Source organism: Pavona decussata, unplaced genomic scaffold (assembly GCF_977016875.1).
Source record: "Pavona decussata unplaced genomic scaffold, jaPavDecu1.1 SCAFFOLD_48, whole genome shotgun sequence".
Lineage (NCBI taxonomy): Eukaryota > Metazoa > Cnidaria > Anthozoa > Scleractinia > Agariciidae > Pavona > Pavona decussata.
In genome coordinates, this window is record NW_028145470.1 from 2,477,120 (window position 1) to 2,495,000 (window position 17,881).

At 40.1% G+C, this 17,881-nt stretch overlaps 1 protein-coding gene across 2 annotated transcripts in view; it reads right to left on the minus strand.

Moving 5' to 3' along the window:
- Window positions 1-11,226: 11,226 nt before the first annotated feature.
- The window catches only part of LOC146481754 (uncharacterized), a 7,137-nt gene continuing 482 nt past the window's right edge, over window positions 11,227-17,881 (minus strand). The window contains exons 1-2 of one of the 2 annotated variants that reach the window (XM_085107911.1): window positions 16,645-16,962; window positions 11,227-14,668 (exon numbers count right to left, since the gene is read on the minus strand). In XM_085107911.1, the coding sequence (XP_084964037.1) occupies window positions 13,310-14,641 (1,332 nt within the window). In that variant the 5' untranslated portion in view covers window positions 14,642-14,668; window positions 16,645-16,962 and the 3' untranslated portion in view covers window positions 11,227-13,309. Of the gene's footprint in view, window positions 14,669-16,644; window positions 16,963-17,881 lie in introns of those variants that run through there. The other variant, XM_085107912.1, reaches the window with a different exon arrangement.

Genomic DNA, 17,881 nt, shown 5'->3' on the forward strand with positions numbered 1-17,881 from the left:
GTAAGAAAACTAACTCCCAAACGTAAGAATCCCTAACCCCCAAACGTAAAAATCCTAACCCCTAAACGTAAGAATTACTAACCACCAAACGTGAAAAAACGAACCCCCAAACGTACGAATTACTAACCTCCAAACGTAAAAAAACTAACCTCCAAACGTAAGAATCCTTAACCCCTATACGTAAGAATCTCTTACCCTTTAAGGTAAGAATTACTAACCCCCAAACGTAAGAAAACTAACCCCCAAAACGTAACAATCCCTTACCCCTAAACGTAAAAACAACTAACCCCCAGACGTAAAAATCCCTAACCCCAAAACGTTAGAATTCCTAACACCCAAACTTAGAAAAACTAACCCCCAAACGTAAGAATCCCTAACCGCCGAACGTAAGAAAACTAACCCCTAAACGTAAGAATAACTAACCCCCAAACGTAGGAAAACTAACCCCCATTGTAAGAATCCCGAATCCCTAACCCCCAAACGTAAGAAAAGTAACCCCCAAAGGTAAGAATCCCTAACCCCCAACCGTAAGAAACTAACCCCCAAATGAAGAAAACTAACCCCAAAAGTAAAGAATCCTCACCCCCAAACTTAAGAATCCCTAACCCCAAAACGTAACAAGATCTAACTTCAAACCGTAAGAAAACTAACCCCCAAACGTAAGAATCCCTAACCCCCAAACGTAAAAAAACTAACCCCCAACCGTAAGAAACTAACCCCCAAACGTAAGAAAACTAACCCCAAAAGTAAAGAATCCTCACCCCCAAACTTAAGAATCCCTAACCCCAAAACGTAAGAAAATCTAACTTCAAACCGTAAGAAAACTAACCCCCAAACGTAAGAATCCCTAACCCCCAAACGTAAAAAAACTAACCCCCAAACGTAAGAAAGCTAACTCCAAAAGTAAAGAATCCTCACCCCCAAACTTAAGAATACCTAACCCCAAAACGTAACAAAATCTAACTTCAAACCGTAAGAAAACTAACCCCCAAACGTAAAAAAACTAACCCCCAAACGTAAGAAAACTAGTCCCCAAACGTAAAAATCCCTAAACCCTAAACATAAGAAAACTTACCCCTATTTTAAGAATCCCTAACCCCCAAACGTAAAAAAACTAACCCCCAGACGTAAGAATCCCTAACCCCCGAACGTAAAAATCCCTAACCCCCAAACCTAAAAAACCTAACACCCAAACGTAAGAATCTCTAACACCCAAACGTAAGAAAACTAACCCGCAAACGTAAGAATTGCTAACCCCCAAACGTAACAAAACAAACCCCCAAAACTTAAGAATCCCTAACCCCCAAACGTAAGAAAACTAACCCCCATTGTAACAATCGCTACCCGCCAAAAGTTAGAACTGACTAACCGTCAAACGTAAGAATCCCTAACCCCTAAACGTAAAAAAGCTAACGCCCAAACGTAAGAAAACTAACCCCCAAAGTTAACGTAAGAAAACTAACCCCCAAACGTAAAAACCCCTAACACCTAAACATAAGAAAACTAACCCCTATTGTAAGAATCCCTAACCCCCAAACGTAAGAATCCCTAACCCCAAAACGTAAGAAACCTAACCCCCAAACGTAAGAATAACTACCCTCAAACGTAAGAAAACTGAACCCCAAACGTAAGAATTACTAACCCCCAAACGTAAGAAATCTTAACCCCGAAACGTAACAAAAACTAACCCCCAAACGTAAGAAAACTAACCCTTAAACGTAAGAATTACTAACCCCCAAATGAAGAATCCCTAACCCCTAAACGTAAGACAACTAACCCCCAAACATAAGAATTACTAACTCCCAAACGTAAGATAACTAACCCTTAAACGTAACAATTACTAACATCCAAACGTAAGAAAACTAACCCCCAAACGTAAGAATCCTTAACCCCCAAACATAAGAAAACTAACCCCTATTGTAAGAATCCCTAACCCCAAAACGTAAGAATCCCTAACCTCCAAACGTAAGAACACAAACCCGCAAACGTAACAAAAACTAACCCAAAAGCGTAAGAAAACTTACCCTTAAACGTAAAAATTACTAAACCCCCAAATGTAAGAAAACTAACCCCAAAACGTAAGAAACCTTAACCTCCAAACTAAAGAATTACTAACCTCCAAACGTAAGAAAACTAACTCCCAAACGTAAGAATCCCTAACCCCCAAACGTAAAAATCCTAACCCCTAAACGTAAGAATTACTAACCACCAAACGTCAAAAAACGAACCCCCAAACTTACGAATTACTAACCTCCAAACGTAAAAAAACTAACCTCCAAACGTAAGAATCCTTAACCCCTATACGTAAGAATCTCTTACCCTTTAACGTAAGAATTACTAACCCCCAAAACGTAACAATCCCTTACCCCTAAACGTAAAAACAACTAACCCCCAGGCGTAAAAATCCCTAACCCCAAAACGTAAGAATCCCTAACACCCAAACTTAGAAAAACTAACCCCCAAACGTAAGAATCCCTAACCGCCGAACGTAAGAAAACTAACCCCTAAACGTAAGAATAACTAACCCCCAAACGTAAGAAAACTAACCCCCATTGTAAGAATCCCGAATCCCTAACCCCCAAACGTAAGAAAAGTAACCCCCAAAGGTAAGAATCCCTAACCCCCAACCGTAAGAAACTAACCCCCAAACGTAAGAAAACTAACCCCAAAAGTAAAGAATCCTTACCCCCAAACTTAAGAATCCCTAATCCCAAAACGTAACAAAATCTAACCCCAAACCGTAAGAAAACTAACCCCCAAACGTAAGAATCCCTAACCCCCAAACGTAAAAAAACTAACCCCCAAACGTAAGAAAACTAACCCCCAAACGTAAAAATCCCTAACCCCTAAACATAAGAAAACTAACCCCTATTGTAAGAATCCCTAACCCCCAAACGTAAGAATCCTTAACCCCAAAACGTAAGAATCTCTAACCCCCAAATGTGAGAAAACGTACCCCCGATCATAAGAGAACTAACCCCTAAATGTAAGAATCCTTAACCCCCAAACGTAAGAAAACTAACCCCCATGCGTAAGAATCCCTAACCTTCAAACGTAGGAAAACTAACCCCCAAACGTGAGAATCCGTCACCTCCAAACGTAAGAAAACTAACCCCTTAAACGTAAAAATTACTAACCCCCAAACTTAAGAAAACTAACCCCCAATGTAAGCATCCCTAATGCCCAAACGTTAGAATCCCTAACCTCCAAACGTAAGAAAACCAACCCCTTAAACGTAAGAATTACTAACCCCCAAACGTAAGAAAACTAACCCCTAGACGTAAGAACCCCCAACCCCCAAACGTAAGAATCGTTAACCCGCAAACGTAAGAAAAATAGCTCCCAAACGTAAGAATTACTAACCTCCAAACGTAAGTAAACTAACCCCCATTTTAAGAATCCCTAACCCCCAAACGTAACAATTACTTACTCCCAAACGTAAGAAAACTAACCCCCAAACGTAAGAAACCCTAACCCCCGAACGTAAGAAACCTTAACCCCCAAACGTAAAAATCCCTAACCTCCAAACGTAAGAAAACTAACCCCCATTGTAAGAATCGCTAACCCCCAAACGTAAGAAAACTAACCCCTAAACGTAAATATCCCTAACCCCCAAACGTAAGAAGACTAACCCCCAAACGTAAGAATTACTAACACCCAAACGTAAGAATTACTAACTCCCAAACGTAAAAAAACTTACCCCCAAACGTAAGAAAACTAACCCCTAAACGTAAGAATCCCTAACCCCCAAAACGTAAGAAAACTAACCCCCAAAGGTAAGAATTACCAACCCCCAAACGTAAGAATCCCCAACCCCCAAACGTAAGAAAACTAACCCCCAAAGGTAAGAAAACTAAGCCCTAAACGTAAGAATCCCTAACCCCCAAACGTAAGAAAACTAACTCCCAAACGTAAGAATTACTATCTCCCAAACGTAACAAAACTAATACTCAAACGTAAGTTTCGCTAAAACCCCCAAACGTAAGAAATTTAACCCTCAAACGTAAGAATCCCTCACCCCCAAACATTAGAAAACTAATCGCCAAACCTAAGAATTTTTAACCCCCAAACGTAAAAATCCCTAACCCTTAAACGTAAGAAAACTGACCTCCCAACGTAAGAATCATTAACACCCAAACGTAAGAATCCCTATTCTCAAACGTACGAATACTAACCCCTAAACGTCACAATCCCTAACCCCCAAACGTAAGAATCCCTAACCCTTAAACGTAAGAAAACTAACCCTTAAACGTGAGAATCCCTAACCCCCAAACTTAAGAAAACTAACCCCCAAACGTAAGAATCCTTTACCTCCAAACGTAAGAAAACTAACTTCCAAACGTAAGAATCCCTAACCCCTACAGGTAAGAAAACTACCCCTTAACGTAAGAATACTAACCCGCAAACGTAAGAAAACTAACCCTAAAACTTAAGAATCCTCAACCCCCAAACCTAAGAAAACGAACCTCCAAACGTAAGAATCCCTAACCCCCAAACGTAAGAATCCCTAACCCCAAAACGTAAGAATCCCTAACCCTTAAACGTAAGAAAACTAACCCTTAAACGTGAGAATCCCTAACCCACAAACGTAGGAAAACTAACCCTCAAACATAGGAATCCCTAGTCCCCAAACGTAAGAAAACTAACCCCTAAACGTTAGAATCCCTAACCCCTAAACGTAAGAAAACTAACCCCCAAACGTAAGAATCCCAAACCCCCAAACCCACAAACGTAAGACAACTAACCCTCAAACATAAGAATCCCTAGTCCCTAAACGTAAGAAAACTAACCCCTAAACGTAAGAATCCCTAACCCCTAAACGTAAGAAAACTAACCCCCAAACGGAAGAATTACTAACCCCCAAACGTAAGAAAACTAACCCCTAAACGTAAGAATCCCTAACCCCTAAACGTAAGAAAACTAACCCCCAAACGTAAGAAAACTAACCCCTAAACGTAAGAATCCCAAACCCCCAAACCCACAAACGTAAGAAAACTAACCCTCAAACATAAGAATCCCTAGTCCCTAAACGTAAGAAAACTAACCCCCAAACGTAAGAAACCCTAACCCACAAACGCAACAAAACTAACCCCCAAACGTAACAATTACTATTTCCCAAACGCAGGAAAACTAACCCCCAAACGTAAGAATCCCTAACTCTTAAACGTAAGAAAACTAACCCTTAAACGTGAGAATCCCTAACCCACAAACGTAAGAAAACTAACACTCAAACGTAAGAATCCCTAGTCCCCAAACGTAAGAAAACTAAGCCCCAAACGAAAGAATCCTTTACCCTTAAACGTAAGAATTACTAACCCCCAAATGTAAGAATCCCTAACCCACAAACGTAAGAAAACTAACCCCTAAACGTAAGAATCCCTAACCCCCAAACGTAAGAATTACTAACCCCCAAATGCAAGAATCCCTGACCCTCAAACGTAAGAAAACTAACCCCTAAACGGAAGAATTATTGATACCCAAACGTAAGAAAACTAACCCCCAAACGTGAGAATCCCAAACCCCCAAATGTAAGAACTTCTAACTCCCAAAGGTAAGAAAACTAACCCCCAAACGTAAGAAGCTCTAATCCACAAACGTAACAAAACTAACCCCCAAACGTAACAATTACTATTTCCCAAACGCAGGAAAACTAACCCACAAACGTAAGAAAACTAACTCTTAAACGTAAGAATCCCCAACCCTTAAACGTAAGAAAACTAACCCCCAAACGTAAGAATTACTAAACCCCAAACGTAAGAAAACTAACCCGCAAACGTAAGAAATTTAACCCCTAACGTAAGAAATCTAACCCCCAAACGTAAGGATTTTTAACCCCCAAAGGTAAGAAATGTAACCCCCAAACGTAAGAAATCTAGCCCCCAAACGTAAGGATATGTAACGCCCAAACATAAGAAATCTAATCCCCAAACGTTAGGATTTATAACCCCCAAACGTAAGAAATCTAAGCCCCGAACGTAAGGATTTGTAACTTCCAAACGTGCGAAATCTAACCTTTAAACGTAAGGATTTGTAACCCTTAAAGGTAAGAAATCTAACCCCCAACCGTAAGAAATCTAACCCTCAAACGTAAGGATTTGTAACACTTAAACGTAAGAAATCTAACCCCCAAACATAAGGATTTATAACCCCCAAACGTAAGGATAAAACCCTCAAACGTAAGAATACAACCCCCGAACATAAGGATACAACCCACAAACGTAAGGATACAACCCCCGAGCGTAAGGATACAACCCCCCAGCCTAATGATACAACACCCACACGTAAGGTTACAACTGCAAACGTAAGAAATACAACCTCCAAACGTAAGGATACTACACCGGAATATAAGGAGAAAACCCCTAAACGTAAGGATAAGACCCTCAAACTTAAGGAAACAACCTCCAATTGTAAGGATACAACACACAAACGTAAGGATACAACCCCCGAACGTAAGGATACAACACCCCAACTTAACGATACAACACCCAAACGTTAATATACTGCAAACTTTTCAGAGAAACCTTGAATGTTGTTTTCTTTTTACAGTGAAATTTCACCTGTAGGTTTGCAGATAAATGTGTGCCTATTCGTCTTAGAAAATAGGACGACCCACCCCCATGATTAGCTGAAAATTGCACGACCCACCCCTTACCAAGGACTAAAAAACCGACGACCCACTCCCTCTCTGCCCCTGCCTACCCCACCCTATACTTTATTAACCAGTCCCTCAGTGCTTTTCATACGTAAATGAAAACTTCATAGAGTACTTACAACCTGATTTCCATGTGAAAAGCCGTGATGACTGTGTTTATTCACCTTCAGCCTTGGTTCTACTGAGAGGCCAGGTCAGTAAGCCCAACTGTAAAACGGGATTATCAAACAATGAAGTATCGAAACAACTGCAATCCCGTTCAATTATTAAGTCTGATTTTTCATGTTTAGACTTTCTTTTAGCAGTTGCTTCAGTTGCGTGCGTATATGTGATGGTCTCTCGTTACTTAGTTCTTTGCAGTGCAAATATAAATTTCATATACAATCAATGCAAACTTCCCGTAAGCGAACACCCAAAATGTCAAGCCCGAGGGGTGCTTACTATTTACGCAAGCCACCCGGATGAAAATTTTCGGCATAAATACGAAATGATTTTGCTTGTCTTAACAGAAGATGGGTAACATGCAAAATGTATGAACAGCAGCTGTAAATCCCAAAAGGAGTGATAAAAATAAATTGGCTTTGACAAGAAGCCCATAATTTCAGAAGTACTCCAAATGGAATGATGAGTACCATTTGATTTTCCAACTTGAATTTCCGTGTTTTCCATGTAAATGGTAAGCATCCTTGGTGATCGCTTACGGGAGGTGGTCGCTTACGAGAGATCAGACCAGAAGGGGTCTAAATTTTGAACTCATTTGCATAGGGTAATTTAAGAGATTTAGTAGCCCAAAAACGTTTTTAAACTTTCCAAAATTATATTGCCAAAGAATTTCAGTATCTAAGTTGATCGTTTGCCTGTGATAAATTACCTAATACAGCGCATGGGAACAACAATACTTTATTTCACGGCCCCATTATTATTACAACAGAAAATATAAATATATACATACAATAGGTGATAGGGGTGCTGGCTGCCCGAAATAACCTAAAAGTTAAAAATGCCAGGCAGCCAGCTGTAAGAAAAGATATTTAAATGACAAGATATTTAAGGGACAAGTCTATTTCAGGAAACCCAGTACCTTCGATTGTGACATTCATGTCCCCTGAACTACTCAACAATGTACATGTGACAATGTTTCAAAGGCAAATTATGCAACTCCCGACAGGGGACTGATATGAGGACGTTTCCGGACAAGTGGTCGCTTACGGGAGGTTAAAAACAAAAGAAAATTGCAAACTGTCATCTCTGAAAGTGGTCGCGGTCGCCTACAAGAGGTGGTCGCTTACGAGAGGTTCCAACTATAGTGATTTGACTGGGGAAATTTTGGTGTTTTTGGAAAAGTGGTCGCTCCATTTCTTCACCTCCTCTGGTATACCCGAGGCTCTGGGAACGAGATTGCGTCATACTGCGCCTTGACAATATGACCAGCTGCCCGTTGGTTCTGTAGCTCAGTTGGTAGGGCACCATGCCGTTATCGCCGAAGTCATGGGTTTGAATCCCGTATAAGTGTAGATTTTTTTTCACGCTTTCTTTTCGCAGCTGTTTTATGATGCGTACAAAACTGTTTTGGCGGCGGAGCCGTTAGAAGCGTGCGACTTCGCCGCTCGCTTCTAACGGCTCCGCCGCCAAAACTTTCTTTCGTGCGCGCCTTCAATACCGGCAGCTACGCAGGCTATGATCCCTGATTCCATATGCATAATTTTTATAAATCTTGATCCCTGTTCCCGTGAAAATTAGTTGATCCCTGGGTTCAGCTCAAACGCGGAATCTGGGTCGGACAAACGGCGTATAATTGTTGCTTGATTAAGGACGGTGCCTACTATTGTTACTGTGCATACGTTCTGCGCATCTCGAGATACTCGGGTTTCCTATGGGTGGTGCCTGCTAATACAGGAATATTTTTGCGCGGTTTAAAACTATGCGGAGAAAGCAGAACTTAGCAAACGCTTTTGGTATCTCAAAAGAAAATTGGGGGTAACCATGCATTTTTCAGAGATAATTAAGCTTCAATTTAGGAAAAAATCCCGTACATTGCTTCATATTTTGGGGCTTTTTAGAGATATTATTGCTTAATTATCTCTGAAAAATGCGTGGCTACCCCCAATCTTCGTTTTGAATTCCAATAGGCCTTCCTAAGATCTGCTTTTCCCGCATGGACATAAACCGCACAAAAATACCTCGATATTAGTAGGCACCGTCCTTAAACCTGAATAAACTACAAAATGGGTCAAAATGAAGTGTCGCTTGAGTTTTTTTCAAACTTAGTCCCAGCATTCACGAAATGAAGAATGACTGAATGGAAATTTGACTCCCGTCAGTTCTTAAAGTTATGATTTCCCATCGGCATAATTTATAGTTCCATTTTACTGGTTGACCAACTCAGTTCAGTCGCACATCTAGTCATAACCCGTTATCTGCTTATCCTTATTGTACTGGTCTGGATATTTTTTCTAGTTGCATAACCATGTGACATAATTGTAAGATGTTACCAGCTCACAGCTGAGATCGAACAAGCTTGAATCTAAAAAAAAAATAAGGTGTAAAAGGCTTTAGAGTGCGTAACGCACGATCGAGCTATGACGGAATCCGCCTTCCGTTATATTCTTTATAAGAAAGACTAGACGTTTGTCAAAATGAAGTCTTCTGGTATTATCTTGCCATGAATTATCCGTCCGCACTTGTAAGTAGGAAAACGAGATCACAATGAGGTCTCTTTGAAATAGATAATGGCTACCGCTATACCCGTCGACAATTTGACAAGGACATGACGGGGGACATGAATGCAACGCTTCTTTCCCTATACGATGTCTTCGGGCGACTTGCCAGCCTTAATATCAAAATAGTTGAAAAAGAGAGAAAAATGCAGCCGACAGCGGTACCTCTGGACACTTTGCCGGAGCGTTGTACCATGACGATGCACTACGAGATTTCGGCCCGCGGTTCGCTTATGCCAGCTGGAGATGATTCCGCGCTGCTTTTTGATACCTTGTCCCCGACAAGACAGTGAGGGAGAGAAAAGTCGGCCCCTAGACCATATGAGACAGATCACTTTCGTTGACACCTCAGTTCCACCTTACTGACTTAAACTGAGATTCAACCATGTATATATATGACAATGTAGTCATTTTGTCTTCCATGTGGTACGTTTTAAGGTTTGAGCATGCACACGGGCTAAAACGATATGGAGTTTACCCAACAGGAGGGGTGATATGGTGGGACGGCAAATTGTCCTTGTGTGACCAACGCGACGTCCAAGTATTCATGGCTCTAGATTGTAACAGTCCAACTGCTCGTGGTTTTCAGGTTGTCACAGATGAGAGAAAACCAGTTTTAGACGCACAACAAAGACGTCACAACAAACTGGCAATCCGTGTGTAACCTCCATCGCTTCCAGAACCTGGTGTACGCCGAAAACTCTGACGTTATTTGCGTGAATGAGACATGGTTGAACCAAAATATCAGCAACTCTGAAACATTGCATTCTGGTTTTACAATATTTAGGAGAGATCGCCGCCTGATCGAGGTGGTGGTGGAGTTCTTATCGCAATCAAAACAGCCTCCTTCAAAGCTGCCAAAGAATTTAAACCTGAATCGGAAGCCGAGCTGCAACAGCTTGAGATCATTTTTGCCGAAATCACTGCGCTTACTGGTCAAAGAATTTTATTCTGTTTTTGCTATAGGCCACCCAATTAAGATCTAAGTTGGATGGATGTATTCGATAATTATCTGCATGAGGTTTGTGACCAGTTTGACAATATGGTACTTTCGGGTGACTTTAATTTGCCAGACATCCTCTGTGACTCAATTGACAGCGCATCGAATGAACTAGCCTTTATTGAAAACCTTTACGATTACCTCTTGACACAACTCAATAAAAAAAACCACTCGTGGCAACAACATACTTGACCTTGTAATCACGAGCGTGCCGAACCGTGTCGATGTAACCGACATATTGTCTCCAAAAGATACGGTGGTCTTAACAGACCATAGCGTCATTATTTTCCAGTTTAACGCTTTTATAAAAGCCCCAGCAAAACCTCTGAGATTTGTCTACGATTATGCAAAAGGCAGCAATTAACCTCTCTTCGATCATAGCCACTGACTGGCATCAATGGAAAGACACGTTTCTTGCAGCGGTCTCTGGCTATATACACACCAACAGGCTAAAGGGACGGAATCCCATACCTTGAATGTCTGGTGCCATACTTAATTTGATCAAGAAAATGGAATCTATAAGACAAAAGCTGAAACTATCTCCCTCGAGCCACCTAAGAGAGAAGTTAAAAAAACTTGCGCAAAACAGTTTAGCGTATGCTGCGGAACAGCCGTGATGAGTCGATGGTCGAGTGCTTGCAAGCAATAAAACGTTGTGTTGAGCAGATACAGAAATCTTCTTTTACACTAAAGGATAAGTCTGGAACACGGTTTGATCCGTTAAGTTGATAACCGGTCATACATTCGGTATTACTTACCTTGGTATTTACTTGAGATTTTAGTTCAATGATATGTGAAATCAACATTGTTAAGTGAATCAACAACTTCGAAGAGCGATGTATCATCAGCGTAGAGGAGGCAGTTTGACTGAAAGTTATCTTTGATGTCATTGAAATATATGAGAAATAGTAAGGGCCCTAGGACTGAACCTTGAGGAACTCCTGCTTCAATTTCGCCCAGTCAGATGACTGCCCCTCTATTATCACTCTATGTTTACGATTTGCCTCTCCATTATCACTCTAAGTTTACGATTTGCCTTTCCGTTATCACTTAATGTTTCAATTAGACAAGTAACTTTCAAAGCAGTGTAACAAAGACCCGTTAACTCCTAATTTATTAAGCTTGTAGAGAAGACCCTTATACCACACTTTGTCGAACACTTTGCTTATATCCAAGTAAACCATGCGAACTTCCCTTCCATCCTTCAACGCTTGGTAGATGTTTTAGGTAGTTACCTATTATTCTGTAGTTAGAGCGGTTTTCAATCGAGTGTCGTAAAACCAAAACCAAAGCAATTACTCTGGCCAATCACAACAGGTGTAAACAACGCAATGAACCAATCAGAATTCAAAGCAAATACATGTAACCGGCGCCAAGCGCGGGAAAAAGACGTGCGACCGAGGCACGATTGGTTTGGGTTTTACATCTTATTGGTGGAGAAAGTGGCGCGAGTTTTGTCACCCAGTCACAACGCATAGTAATGCAAAACCAAAGCAAAAACACAATTGCTTTCGACATTCAATTGAAAACCTCCCTATACATCGTAAAATTAGGAATAAAAGCATTGACACATTGACGTGGAAGCAGCTTTGAGCGGTTATTTTCGTGTACGGGGGAAGGGGGAGGGTTATTATTTATGAACATTTTCCGTTCAAAATGGGTTAGGCTTGCTTAAAAGAAATGAAAATTAAATGTACCCTTAACAGTTTGTGGGCGTATAATCAAGGTAACTGGCCTAAGAGGCTTTTAATGAAGAGATGTTTTGTCTAAGGTTTGAGGGGTCTATTTTTGGGTGAGCTAATATTTGAAATTTTACGTATTACTTTCTCCTTGCATTAAAAGGCTATAACTTGATAGCAACTCTCAACTGTTACAATCAAATTTTACACATTCTGGAAAGTAATATATACTGAATTGCGTTGCTGCTTGTCTTAACAATGACCTCAGTACACTGTCCTACATTACTCCACTCACACTGTTCTTAGTTGAGTACGCCGTGATCAACCCAATAGAATCTAACTAGCTTGGTCTAACCCATTCAACTTGTAACTGACAATCAGTCCGAAATAGCCTATGCCAGTGTAAACCCCAGTAATTGACAATCAGCTTGATGCAGTCCAACCCAGTGTAAACAGAAATCCTAGTCATTGACAATCAGCTCGATGCAGTCTAACCCAGTTTAAGCAGTAACCCTAACCCACTTTAAACAGTAACTACGGTAACTACCCATCACGCCTCTACCACTTTCCAACTTAAGATAAAAGATGCTATTTATTTTCAAAAAGAACAACCCTCCTTGAACCAGCAATTACACCATGTAAATCTAAAATTATCCTTATAACTCTTACATTGTCACGTTCATTTTGTTTTTTCCGTTACCGTAATTAATATTTTTGTCTACTTATTATAAATTCAACTTCTACGGCTTTGTACTTTAACTAACTGAGGATGAAAGAAGTTTCTGTCGCCGGAAACATGTTTTATAGACTCAAAAGTTTTGTCCTTTTCCTTAAAAAAAACTACCAATTATGTGTTTAAACTTTCCTGTAGTGCTACTTGGCAATTTGGTGAGTTTTGCGTTTGTCCGTCTTGCGTGAACTAATTTTTTCCAGTTTGTAGATATTAACTTCAGTCATGGAACTAAGTTTTGTATTACGTACAAGTCCACTATACAATAGTAAAATTTCACAAGACCCCTTAGACTCATTTTTCGCAGCAAAACGCAAGTAATAGTTTACGAGAATGTTGCTCAGTGTATACCAACTGTTAAACCTTTCCTCCGGGGGGCGTTTTGTGTACAATCTGATCAAAACCTAAAAAAAAACTATTTTTAAGAAATATTGGTTACACTCATATACTGGAAATTTTTTAGCCCCTTTCCACTTCCGGTAAATTTTAATGGTTCGCCCCTAAATTTTTCAGCAAGATAGTTGCATTCTGTTAATCGAAAGAGCTACATTTTAGATTAGACTCTTCTGCAAGCTTTTCAACTGTCTTGACGTTGTTCCAGTCCAGTTTACGCGCCTTTTGTTTTATTTCAAGGCCAACTTCGTTGTAGTGGCGTTCAAGTATTTGCAAACAGGTGTTTCTTCTTTCACCAGGATACGGTGGAGCTGGAAAGTTAAATCTTTGAATGTCGTGATTAAAAAGAACCAAGTTGTCACTCAACGACGCTGAATGATTCCAGCATTGCTCTAAAACATTTCCCGCTGCCTCATGGGACAGACAATAGCTATTTCGGATGTATGAGCCAATCCTCCCTAAACGGCCAGGAGGGTGACCATAATGGAAAGCCGTCTGCGGTACGGACAAATTGTCTTCTATATCTCCTTGTCCAATAGTGTGGCCAGCCGGAAACTTTTTATTGTATTGCGTTAGGTCATTGCAAATTTTTAGATTCCAATCATATCTATGTCTTTCAAAGTACCAAGCATAACTGAGTATAACACTAACCGGGGAAATAAAGCCATTATAAAACTTCCTGAAGGCTTTTTCAAAACTACGTGTCTTGAATCTTTTTAGTATATGTTCTCTGCAATGGGTAAAAGTGTCCCGATAGATGTAAACAGGAAAGTAGGTCATAAAGTCTGCAACAAATGGAAGCCCCAATGCCAGCTCTGTAGTTCTTGCCCATGTTTTTACCCATCCGATATGTAGCGTACAGTCGTACCCCTGAACCCTTAATTTTGTGCCGTTAAATATAGATGACTTTGTTACTGGTGAACCGAATCCCGCGTCGGCATCCATCCATGCTATGACTGAATCGTTTGTGTACAAATCGATAAAGAAACTGCTCCAAAGCTGACGGTTGTAACCTGGGGATTTTCGAGACCCAGGAAAATCCAAAACTCTTGGGTCTTTTGGAAGCGGCTCATAACGCACCTCAACGGTGTGATGGGGAAAATGTTCTTTGGTCTGTCTCGTTAGAGTTTCTGCAAATTGATGGTCCTGATCTGATTCCTTGTCAAGTACTATGACGGTCTTTCCTAGCGTCGCAGGCCAAAACAGGACAGAGGTCCGCAAGAAGATGCAATAGAATCGTGTCTTGAGTTTAGTCACCTTGCCACCCATTCTCACAAACAGAGCTATGGAGTCCGTGTTAGGATTTGGGACAGTAGATTTGCTTACGGTTGAGATTTCACTGAAGTTCGGCCAAAAAGTGCTATTCGATTCTTTCCACATGAATTGCGTCACCATCACTTGAATCGTAATATATAGTGACATTAACAAGAAGACGACGAGAAGTACTTTTGCTTTGGCATTTGCCATCATTAGTTTTGTGGGCTTTCGTGTACGTTTCTGAACAAAAAAAGAGAGAACGAAAATGAGCAAAAAAAAAAAACGTAACATTAAACGAATGGTTTCTGCACTTACAGCAACAACAACAACAACAAGCTTTGTTTGCATGACTATGAAGTTTATCTCTCAATTCGAAGCACGAGGAAACAAATGAAGTTAATTGAGTGTTTATAAAATAGTCCGTTGAGTTCATTATATGCGATAATAAAGTTTCTTTTGCTAATAGTCGTGGAAATGGAAAGCTAGGTTCTATTTTAATAAAGGACATATCTCTTAAAGAAGAGTAGCTTGGGCGATCTAATATATAAAAAGTGATTTTCATCTTCAATGTTTTACATGTACAACACTGAATTATAAGATTCTACAAGGGTAGGAGGAAGCTGTGAGCTGGCTGTTTGGTAGTCCGTCTGTCAAGGAATATTTTGGCAAATGAGCGACAGGTTGTCAGAATACTCATGGTAACCAATTTTATAGCCTTTATTTTCTACAACAACGTTGCACTATAACTACACTGTCACTGTGAGCGAGCGTCAGCAAACTCTTCGCCATTCTTGCTACTTAATTGAAAAGCTGCATCATGTCTTTAACAAGGGAAAATATCGGTTTTAAGTGGTACAGTTTATTTACGATACACACTTTTTTATAAGAATGTTGCTTTTCCGGCCCAGGCTGAATATTCTTATTTTTCTACCGATTTTAGGCTGAAAATATTCTTGTATTGTTCTGAAATTATGGCTTTCGACATTTCCGTTTTAGAACTTTTTTTGGGAGTATCAATATCAAAGAAACAATTTATCATGATACTTTTTGCAGTTTAGTTCATTTCTTTTGTGCCGTATACGGTACATATGTATTACATGTACCGTTCATGGAACTGTCATTAGCAGTGAACATTTGGCTATAATTAATTAGTGCAGGTTTCTTTCTTTTTGTTGGCTAGTTTGCCGTTTAGAGAAAGGAATAATTTTATACGGTTAAATTAAAAACATATAATTGTATTGTATTTACAGACACACAAATATAGCCTTTTCAAAATCTCAGCCTCGGGTTTATTTTTTAAATTTTAATTTTAAACAATTAAAATTTAGCAAATTTCAGCCTCGATATTCTTATAAAATAAATTCTTATAAAAAGAAAAGAGTGTAGCGTTGTTGGAGACTACTGAACATGTGTCCGTGACAAAAGGAAAGCCTAATGCGCGAACGAGGATTTATTGTGGTGCTGTTGATGGACAGTTACTGGAAGAAAGGCCAACGGATTGGCGAAAATTTGGAAAAGTTTCGAGTTCCATTTGTTTTGGAATTTTGACAGTTTTCTTTGAGCAAGTCGGTGCTGCTGTCTTCATAACAAAATACTTTTTAAGGAGAGGGTTGTTAGTCCTGCGCTTAATCCCCAACTTGGATAACTCTTTCAGTTGGCCCAATCGCCCTTTCAGTTTGCCATGAGTGACCCCCCGCCCCAGGAGATAAGCCCTCGCCGGCGTAGGCATTGGGCTTATTGCCCCCAGATCACAACGAGGTGGCGATCCCCTCATTTTAGCGCTGGGTACATTTCAGACCCACTTTAAAATTAGAATCTTATCAAGAGAGTCGTATGAGCCCTCAAAACCCATTAAAGCCCCCTCGGGGACTCGTTTTAACCCTCATGTGCGTTTCAGCCCTTGAAATAAGGTTATTTTGGCCCAAATTTAGGAGAGCCAAATAAGCCATCAAAATTGCATTGTTATGTTACTGTTTCAAGTGCACGATTGGTTGAACCATGAACAGCGTCGGGTAGAATGCTTCATACTTTATAAGCGAGGTAGCCTCAAGATTTAAGGCTGTACTTTGGGTGGGACAAATCGCGCGACGAGTTCTATAAGACGCGCCTCATTGTTCTAACTTTCTTACTGACAGCGTACTAGACGGGATAAGAATTCGCTATTACACCTGACAGTGACCCTGATACAATGTTAATAATGGCTTCACGATACTTACCAAACTCGTTAGTTTTAGTTCGCCTTTCAAGTTGCCCTCCTTTGGAGACGTTTTCCTCTGCTTGTGAAAAGCCTAAAACAAATGAATATTGTGAGGAAAAAAAACTAACGTGCTTTACCTTTTTCGCCTTGGGATTTCATTTTGTCCTGGATAGCTCCTAACTGAGAATATCGTAAATACACAGCACAACTACAAAACGATGGTTTCCCGCATTAAAAATGCGTCTTTTAAATTAAGAAGCAACAATGGGGAAGCGTATGGTAACATCCCCTCACTTTAGCCACTGATTGTTAAACTTGTTACTAGGCTATATTTAACTTTATAATTATTCTAAAATCCATTCATTCATGGTCATTGTAGCCAAGACCAGACCAGACCGCCAAAAGGATTCGTTGAAGTTCCTTATCGTGTAAACGCAGTATATGATGCATATTCGGTTTTGGTTCCCATTTCAACGACAATGCTATGAATGATCAGTCACAATTACGAGGTCTGATTTTGCCAGATCGTTCGAGAAATTGGCGGCATTTTAACCGGTACTATGAAGATCCCGTATCCGGGAAAAAAGGGGAAGCCGGAAGAAATAAATATTAATCATACCAGATCACGAAAACAACAAATTTCTCGACGTTAGACTATCAATCAGGGAACCACATTTCAAAGAGGTTAGCTATAAATAATGTAGAATGTTTCTCTCAATAGACTATGTCGAGAATGCTATCAGCGGATCACAAAAACTTATCATGCGACCCGTAAATTTAACATAAGGCAATGACTAATTGAGCAGTTCGACATTGGTTTAGTAAGTAATCGTTCACAGTAACCCCACACAATGTATTAAAGTAATAATGGCCGTCACACAATGTATCCTTAACTGAACTATCGGACAGGAAAATAATGTATCTTTTTTTATCAATAGAACTGATAACAGAAAGTTATTTAGCCACCGTAAAGAGATTCGAGAACTGATATATAACGTTTCGAGCGTTAGCCCTTCGTCAGAGCGAATCGAGGCGTCAGCACTTGAATCTCTTTAAGGGGTATCGAATGGTCTTTGCGAGCATGCGAGCAGTGTGTTTATTTTTGCAAGCACGAGCAGTTGTCAAATTTTTCTTGCGAGCAGCGAGCACTTTAGAAAAATACAGATGGCGAGCAGCGAGCACTTCGAGTACTTCGTAAATTTTCCGCTAGCCGAAATCTCTCTTTTATCAATAGGATAAATGTTTTGTGCCAAGTA